Genomic DNA, 9,435 nt, shown 5'->3' on the forward strand with positions numbered 1-9,435 from the left:
CTATGCCCTCTAGTTTTAGCAACTGAACTCATATTCCAGGAATAAAAAGATATGATTACAAATGGAAGTGATTATTATCCGGATTCCTACCAAAGGCACAAAGGTGAACTACAATATTTCTAACCTAGCCCAGACCAGCAGTGAACCTTTCAATCTGTTTTGTTCAGTCTTAGCACTGATCAACAAAGTCATCAGGAATGTGATAACTGTATAATTTCAGTAATAAATACCTCAAGGTTAACAGAAACAAATGTGTTGACAGAATTATTCAATATTATTAAGATTTGTAAAAGTAATGATTATATTCACTCTTGTAGCACACCTTTAAATCAATTAGATTTTTTTAGTGGTGTTGACTGAATTACAGAATTGCCAAAATTAGCAGCAGACGAATTAGTCGAAAAAACAATGTCCAAGGTTTATTTCTGACTGTATAGTACAAACAGACAGGAACCAAATTTACAGTACTATTATCACAATCTCCATGATAAATTTACAAAAAAACCCAAAAGTGCTTAAAACAGTAGAACGCATTTCTTAAAAAAGGTTCTTTACTTTTAAATATTTCAATAAAATTGCAATTTTTAAATAAATTCCATCTTTAAGTATTCAATTAAAAGATGACAAATGCAATAAAATTTCTTGTTTACTATTTTTTAAAGCATAAACCATTTGATGAATAAAACAAATACTTTTATTCTAGTGCTTTTAGCTTTTTTTGTGAGTGCATGATGCTGCAATAAATGGTCCAAATTAACACAACACTATCTTTCCAGTTCAGCCTCCAGTATCTCTCCCCAAGCATCTGCATCCATTTCACACATACTGTTGTGTAGAAGCTCGGCTGCAGAATGAATGTAACTGTACTGACCATCTAACCATGCTCGTTTTATGTTGCTTTTCTTGTAGTTCCTCATCAGAGTAACCTACATATTAAGAAAAGAAAATGTCTCAACTTTAATATTACTTTTATCATTTATGAAACAAAAGCTGAACAATTAAGATCATTCCACCTGGCAATAATGCATTTGCAGTAAGTAGAAAATGATATTTGATGAAAATGCTGCATATTAAATATGGATATCTGATTTCATTTCTGAATGACTGAAGAAAAGAAGGCTGATCAGTTTTGTTATTTTTCAGCATTGCATGATTTTATACAACAAAAGTTATCATTTATTATGAAACTATGTTGCCTTGAGTAGTGTTATAGAGCAGAAGGACTTAGGCATTCAGGTACATAATTCTTTGAAGTTTGCATCACATATAGACAGGGCAGTTAAAAATGGTTTGGCACACTTGCCTTCATTGCTCCGTCCTTTGAGTACAGGAGTTGGGAAGTCATGTTGAGGTTGTACAGGACACTGGTGAGGCCTCTTCTGGAGCACTGCATCCAGTTCTGGTCACCCAGTTATAGGAAGGATATTATTAAGCCGGAGAGAGTTCAGAAGAGATTTACCAGGACATTACCGGGAATGAAAGGTTTGAGTTATAAAATAAGTCTGGACAGGCTAGGACTTCTTTCACTGGGGTATAAGAGGTTGGGAGGCGAACTTATAGAAGTTAATAAAATAATGAGGGTATAGGGAGAGTTAACGGTAGTTGTCTTTTGCGGAGGATAGGGGATTTCAAGACTAGGGGGTCCATTTTTAAAGTGAGTGGAGAGAGATTTAAAAAAGACATGAGGGGCATTTTTTTACACAGTGGGTGGTTCACATGTGGAACGAACTTCCTGAAGAAGTGGTGGATATGGGTACAATTACAACATTTAAAAAGACATTTGGATAAGCATATGAACAGGAAAGATTTGGAGGGATTTGGGCCAGGACCAGGCAGGTGGGATAAGTTAGTTTGGGATTATGTTTGGCATGGACTAAAGGGTCTGTTTCTGTGCTGTATGACTCCATGACTAGCCATCAACGCTTACGTTTTCTGATCTACTTTGTATCCTGGTCATTCAATTTTAAAACCACCCCGAGTTTTCATTGCTCGACCAGCGTAACTGCAAATTCTGGAATTCCCCATCTAAACCGGTCTGCCTCTCTACCTCATTTCAGAAGCTCCTTATTCCGACTTCTTTGAGCAAGCTTTTCATCTTCTGTCCACTATCTTCAATTGGGGCTTGGTGAGAAATTGTGCTTGATAACATTCCTGTGAAGTAATAACCACACGTTTTGCAATCTCTTGGAAGACTGGAGATTGGTAAACTCGTTAATTTTTTAAAGCAGTATTAGGGTTAAAGGTTTACTTGTGGAAGATGCAATTGAAATCTCGCTTCAAAAAATGAATGCAAAGTGTTAAGTTTGTTATGATGGCTAGGTTATAATTCTCTCTATAGTGTGGAAACTTTACGCAGCCAGCAGAAAGAGAATGCAGGTGGCTGAGAAATCCTCCAATCCCAACAGTATGGCTGATTATAGAATAAACCTGGGTTCTAACTGGGTTAAAAATGCCCACACTGCATACATAATTTCTTCAAACAGGGAAAAAAAGAATATTTTCATTGCATCAGTCTGAAATGGATTGAAGCTAAGTCCCAAAGATGAAAGAAAATGGATTAAACTCCTGGTTAAGAGAGAACAATGTTGCAAGCCCAAGGATTGGGAGAATTTTAGAATTCAGCAAAAGAAGACCAAGCATTTAATTAAGTGAATTTAGTGAACAGCATATTAAAGTATATAGTGAGATGCATAAAATCAGATCATAAAGGAAGGACGTTCTAAAGCAGGGGATTACAGACTTCAGTCTGATTTCAGGAATAAGAAAAATACTCTGAGCTATTACTGTGGATATTTAGAAAATAATTGTCTGATTGGGCAAAATCAACATGGATTTATGAAGGGGAAATCATGTTTGACGAGCCTGATGGTGCTTTTCCAGGATGTTACCAACAGGCAGAAAACAGAGCAGGAATAAATGGTGCATTCTCAGGTTGGCAGGCTGTGACCAGTGAGGTACTGTAGGAATCAGTGCTTGGGCCCCAACTGTTCTTAATCCATATCAATGGTTTGGATGTGGGGACAAACTGTAATATTTCTAAGTTTGTAGATGATACAAATCATTGGTGGGATTATGAGTTGTGAGGAGGAAGCAAAGGGACTCAGATGGATTTAGACATACTGAGTCAGTGGACAAGAGCTTGACAGATGGACTATGATGTGGATAAGGGTGACAATATCCGCTTAAGCAGGAGGAATGAAGGTTCAGAGTATTTCTAAAAAGTTGAGAAACTGGTAACTCCGAAGGGGCCTAGGTCTCCATGTTCCAAAATGAGTGAAAGCTAGCTATTTGGAATATTAATGGCATGTTAATTTTTATCACAAGAGGATTTGAGCACAGAGGTAGAAAAATTTCAATTGTATAGAACCTGGGTTAAACCACACTAGGAATACTGCATGCAGTTCTGATCCCCTTGCCTAAACAAGGTTTACTTGCCATAGAGGTATTCCTGGGATGATGGGACTGCCCTATGAGCAGAAATTAAGGATATTGGGTCTGTATTCTCTTACATTCAAGAGAATAAGAGGTGACCTTATAAAACTTGCAAAATTCGTAAAGAGATAGACAGATTGGATGCACAAAGGACGTTGCTTCTGGCTTGGGGGTGGGGAGGGGAATGCCTACAGCTAGAGGCCATGGTGTCAGAATAACAGGCAAGTCTTTCGGGACTGAGGTGAGGAGAAATATCTTCACTTAGAGGGTGATGAATCTTTGGAATTCTCTACCCCAGAGGGTTGTGGAAGCTCAGTGATTAAATAGGTTAAAGTCAGAGATTTATAGATTTCTGGTTATTAATGATATCAAAGAATATGAGGTTAGCATGGGAATATGGCATTGAGGTAGATTATCATCCATTATTTAGGATGACAGAGTAAGCTTGAGAAGCTGAATGGCCATAATCTGTTTCCTATGTTCCTACAACTTGAAAAATGAAAAACAATGATTATGAACTCAGGGATGTGGATGTTTTCATTTTTTCCATTTATAATCCCTTTAGGACTTGCTTTGTCAGTCAAATCATTGAATATGCCAAACTAAAGTACACTGTATGCTTGCAGTGGTCACCACAATTATTACAGATGGAACAATCCAACTTTTAATACTAATAAAAACTCATTTTGTAAGAAAGATTGCAACAAGTATTATTGCAGAACTCTACAAATGTGGGCAGTATGAAGGAAGAAACTACTAGAAATGTTGAAATTCTGAGAAAATACCCAGAAGGAATTTTTTTATTCATTCATGGGAATGTGGGCATCACTGGCTGGGCTAACATTTATTACTCATTGCCCTTGGAGAGGTGGTCGTGAACTGCCTTCTTGAACCGCTTCAGTCCATGTGCTGTAGGTAGACCCACAATGTTGTCAGGGAGGGAGTTCCGAGATTTTCACCGCACGACAGAATAGCGATATATTTCCAAATCATGATGGTGAAGTAAAGTGATTCAAAAACTACAATGGTTCATTAACATTAATAAAAGGGAACACAGTGACCTGCAATCAGAACACTGCTGGTGCCAGAAATCTGAAATAGGAACGGAAAATGCTAGAAACACTCAGCGTATGTGGAGAGAGGTACAGAGCTAATGATTTAAATTGATAATTTTTTATCAGAACTTAAGAGATGGAATAGGTTTTGAGTGGGTGCTGGGTAGGACAAGAACAAAAGGATCTGTGATAGGAAGACAGGACAAATTGAAGCGTTAGACCTGAGGGTCAAACAGAACGAAGATGGAACAAGGAAGAAAACAAAAGACGTGCCGAGAGCAGGTCTCCCTATTAATAGGAAGGATATTATTAAGCTGGAGAGGGTTCAGAAGAGATTTACCAAGCTGTTGCCGCAAATGGAAGGCTTGAGTTATAAGGAAAGGCTAGATAGGCTGGGACTTTTCTCACTGGATTGTAAAGGTTGAGAGGTTTGTAAAATCATGAGGGGTACAGATAGGGTGAATGCCAGGTGTCTTTTCCCTAGCGTGGGGGATTTCAAGGCTAGGGGTGATATTTTTAAGGTGAGAGGAGAAAGATTTAAATAGGATATGGGGGAATTTTTTCTTTTACGCAGGGTATGGTTGGTGTTTGGAATGAACTTCAAGAGGAATTAGTAAATGCTTGTACAGTTACCACATTTGAAAGACATTTAGATGAGCACATGAGTAAGAAATGTTTGGAGGGATGTGGGCCAAGTGCAGGCATGTGGGACTAGTTTAGTTTGGAATTATGGTTGGCATGGACTGGTTGGACCAAAGGGTCTATTTCAGTGCTGTATGACTTTAAGGGATGTGCCAAGATCAGGTGCCAGATTGAAAGAAAAATACAAGAACAGTGTCTGTTGACCACCAGTCTCCCCCATCTGGCAGAACCTGTGATCTGACTGAACAATTTCTCCCTTAATTCATCTCACTACCTCCATACAGGTGTTGCTATGCATACTCATTTGGATCCTAGCCATGCCTATCTTTTTTTCAGAAATGTGGAACATTCCTTGTTTCAGTCCGACTCAGACCCTCTCCTTCAACTCTAACCCTGAAGTGGAAATCTCCAATTTATACCCTTCTTTCAGTTTCACTTGGACCAATTCCAAGTTTTTCCTTCCTTTCCTTGACCACTGTTTCGATTTCCTTTCTCTTAATTTTTTTTCCAGTCAGCAGCACCTGCTCTCAGCACATCTTTTGTTTCCTTCCTTGTCCCACCTCTATTCTCTTTGGCCGTTGGATCTAGCTTTTCTGTCATTCAGTTCCTCCTGATTTCCACTTTATCATAGGCCTTTCTTTTGTCCTTATCTCACCAGTCCTCACTCAAAATTGATTTTATCTTAAACTTCACCCAACCTAATGCTGCAAGACCTGCTCAGTAATACCAGTATTTTCCATTTTTATTTTCAAACAAATAATCTGCCTTTTCTCTCCAGGTATTGATCAACTCTGCTTATATTCTGCTTATTCTGTGAAAGTCACATCATAAAAGGTGGTTAGCCTTAAACGTCCTATACCGTGAACATAAGAGTTCATAAAAATCATTGAATAATATAGCAGGAGACCTGGTTTCAAATTGCACCTGCTCTAGAGGTATGTAATAATATCTCTGTACAGGTTGACCAGAAAATATCCTGAAGGTGGCTATTCAGATCATCAAGTCTGTGCCAGCTCTTTCAAAGATCCATCAAGTTGATCTCTCTAGTCAGCTCTTTTCCCATTTTCCTGAAACATTTTCTTTCTCATCATTTATCTAATTCTCTTTTGGGGGTTTCCTTTCAAAACTGTTTCTATCAGTCTATAAGACAGCACATGCCACATGATGACTGTTTGTTGCAAAAAATAATTTTCTTATGTTGCTCCTCATTCTTTTACTAATCAACTTAAAATTGTATCCACTGGTTATCAACTGGAAATAGATCCTCTTTATTTACTCTCTCAATGCTTCATCAAATCTCCTTTTAGGCTTTTCTACACTTAGGAGAACAATCCCAGCTTCTCCAGTCTCCCTGCATAACAGCAATCTCTCATCCACTGAAGTATTTTAGTGAACGCTATCCGTATTCTCTCCAAAACCTTCATGTTCTTTCCAAACTGGCCTGTCCACAACTGAACCCACATCTCCAGAGCAGTAGCAGTAGTACTAGTCCAAAGACATTATCACTACATCACTGTTTACCTGATTTACTGTATGGTGCCCACTCCACCAGCCTTTCCAGATCCTCTTAACTTCTATCACAGTCGTCCTCATCTCATGTAGTCATTGGCACTACCATATTTGTCTATTCTGTGCTTTGCTAATAATTGTTTATATCAAAAGTGCATGCTGCTCCCTGCTGGATGGAATGAGCATTCTTCTTAAACTGTTCCCATTCTGATAAAGTTTGCACTTACAATGATATAATGGACAACAACGGGGAGAATACTGGTGAAAAAGAGAAACAAAAGTGACAGTGAAACACTCTGAGTAAAAAGGAACAGGGTGCAGCTGGACAATAAAAATGCCTAAACTTTCATGTAAATTATTGCCAACTGCACAAACCTTCCATGAAAGTCCATGTGCTCGATCCCACTGCAGCTCCCGCTTGCAGACAGCCAGTATGGTCAGGCAGTGATTGTACCAAAGGCTGTCACTGGTTTCGATCAGATCATTCCACGCTTTGCAAGTCATTGCAGCATTAGACAAGCTTCGAATGTCCAGTTCACTGAAAATTTTCAGAGTTAACTCTTGAGGCAAAAACTGGGCAAAATCAAAACGATTTTGTAGATTTTTTTGCACAGCGGAGAAAATAGTTTTGTCTTCACCATTAGCAATCTGCTTATTTCTTTTGCAAGACCTTTGCATAATTTTTTGTTCCAGAATCTCAAAAGATCTTTTAAAACAAACCAAATCAAATTTTAACTAGTCTTATTGGTTGATTTTCTGTCTTACTGACATAAGACTCTGTCACCAAACTTCTTGTCCATCTATTTATTATTCATCTTTTCTTTTTTGCGAATTTCTTACATCACTGTCATTGTTGCTTTTCTTTTGTCTCCTTTCTTTTGGTCGTCTATTGGCTCCTCAGTCTCTTTTCCTCAGGCTACGTACTACTCTGCAGGCCTCTGAAAAATATTGTTTACAGATTTATTCCTTTTTTAGATTTTTTAATGTTCAAGATGCACAGCAAATTATTAGCAGAAAGGAAAGTCCAAAGAATTGCAGTCATTGGAAATCAGGAACAAAATCAAAAATTGCAAGAAAAACTCACCAGGTCTGGCAGCATCTGTGAAGAGAGAAAGCAGAGTTAACATTTCTGGTCCAGTGAAGGTTCTCAAGAAGGATCACTGGACCTGAAATGTTTATTTTGCTGTTTTTCCCCAGATGCTGCCAGACCTGCTGACTTTTTAGAGCAATTACTGATTTCGTTATTAGCAGAAAGGGTTTGGCATATGAGTTTTATCTGCTCACCTGTTATCTTTAAATCTGGAATATGTCATTGGGTCCTGTATTGCAAATTGCCAACTTACACCAGGTTATCCCGCCACTATTAACTGTATAACCTGAGTCTGTACCTTAATCTGCAAACTGAGAGACTTCTTGTAAAACACCACACTGCTTATCCATGTATTGTTCGTGTTATCTTTGAATCTGTAAAGTTCATGTTTTAGTCTGTAATAGTTTAACCTGTCCTTTTAGTGCACGTTTGTAGTTTAACCTGGCAATTTTTTTTTAAAACCCCATCCTCCGTCAATGCTTTTCTGTGTTCATCATATGACCAGTAACTCATTTATCATGTTCCATGGTTAATGCCCTGGAGATGATGACTGTCCTGATTTGACATGTATTTGATTTGATTTATTATTGTCACATGTACCTAAGTACAGTGAAAAGTTTTGTTTACATGCAGTACAGGCAGATAATAACATACAAAGATCATAGGGTGATTGAACAGAGCAAGGAATACAAAGTTATGGCTGCAAAGAAGGTGCACAAAAAGCAAGACCAATGTTAGATTTGAAATTTGAGAGGTCCAAACTGTTGCTTATTTCTGGAGGCACTGCCTTCTCGGTTTCTACAACTTGCCCATTTCATCCTCAGTCGCCCCCACTCTCTCCTCCTCCCATCCTTGCTCCCCTTCACTTTGCCCACCTCCCTCACTCCCCATGCCCTCCCACCTACGCCCTCAGCCCACCCCTCACTAACCACCCAGCCCCTCCTCCCCACCCCATACCTCTTCATCGTCCTCTCCCTGCCCATTCCCCCTCCCACTCTCAACTCACTCACCTCTCTATTCCCTCTCCCACTCCCCCCCTCCCCCCCCCCCCCTCCCCCCCCCACCCCATCCCCATCCCCCCTCTCCCCATCCCCATCCTCCCTCTCCCCATTCCCCCAATCCACATCCCACTCTCCCCATTCCCCAATCGCATTCCCTCTCTCCCATTCCCATTTCTCCCCGTCTTTCTCTCTCACTTCATTCGGATCTTGTTTGTTTTCGGTTTAAATCTCCGGCCGTTGATCTTTGTTTTTCTGCGACATCACTCGCTCGCGCACTGTTTCCGCATTCGTGTCGCGCGGGGCAGGCGGCCGTCCGCAAGGGCGCAGGCGCCCGCGGGGGAGCCTGGGAGTTGTAGTTCGGAGCGCTCTGACGGTGTCGCTCGTTCCCGGTGCCGGCGGAGGGCGAGCTTGTACAGGAACCGCACGGTGACCGTCACCTCAGAGCAAGGGGAGGAATGTGAGTTCCCTCCCAGGAACGGGAGGAGGATGGAGCTGGAGCCCGAGGACGGGTGCGGGAACATCGCTCTTGCGGGAGGCCTGACCGCCGTAGGCCGCGGCCCTTTTCTCCGGGTGAGAGACGACCCCCATCCCCCCCCCATCCCACCCCTATCCCTTCACCACCCCACCCCACCCCACCCCACCCCACCCCTATCCCTTCACCACCCCACCCCACCCCTATCCCTTCACCACCCCACCCCACCCCTAT

The 9,435-nt window shown here is 40.7% G+C and overlaps 2 protein-coding genes across 5 annotated transcripts in view; one reads left to right on the forward strand and one right to left on the reverse strand.

Annotated features, from left to right (window-relative positions):
* Window positions 1-397: 397 nt before the first annotated feature.
* On the reverse strand, window positions 398-9,041 carry LOC109916377 (F-box only protein 48). Its single transcript, XM_020516086.2, has 3 exons — window positions 8,925-9,041; window positions 7,014-7,576; window positions 398-926 (listed from the first exon to the last, which is right to left on the reverse strand). Exons 2-3 carry the CDS (start codon window positions 7,314-7,316, stop codon window positions 765-767), a joined length of 465 nt encoding a protein of 154 aa, XP_020371675.1. The 5' UTR covers window positions 7,317-7,576; window positions 8,925-9,041; the 3' UTR covers window positions 398-764.
* Window positions 9,042-9,206: 165 nt separating this feature from the next.
* The window catches only part of aplf (aprataxin and PNKP like factor), a 229,812-nt gene continuing 229,583 nt past the window's right edge, over window positions 9,207-9,435 (forward strand). For all 4 annotated transcript variants that reach the window (XM_048601430.1, XM_048601433.1, XM_020516088.2 and 1 more), the window contains exon 1: window positions 9,207-9,299. In XM_048601430.1, coding sequence (XP_048457387.1) covers window positions 9,216-9,299 — 84 coding nt within the window. In that variant the 5' untranslated portion in view covers window positions 9,207-9,215. The remainder of the gene's footprint in view (window positions 9,300-9,435) is intronic.

This window comes from Rhincodon typus, chromosome 9 (assembly GCF_021869965.1).
Source record: "Rhincodon typus isolate 14 chromosome 9, sRhiTyp1.1, whole genome shotgun sequence".
NCBI classification, from domain to species: Eukaryota; Metazoa; Chordata; class Chondrichthyes; order Orectolobiformes; family Rhincodontidae; genus Rhincodon; species Rhincodon typus.

Coding starts and splice junctions, on each gene's coding strand:
- LOC109916377 (XM_020516086.2), bottom strand. CDS start 7,316: ATGCAAAGGTCTTGCAAAAGAAATAAGCAGATTGCTAATGGTGAAGAC. Junction 927..7,013: donor CACATGGACTTTCATGGAAG/GTTTGTGCAGTT, acceptor CTTAATATGTAG/GTTACTCTGATGAGGAACTA.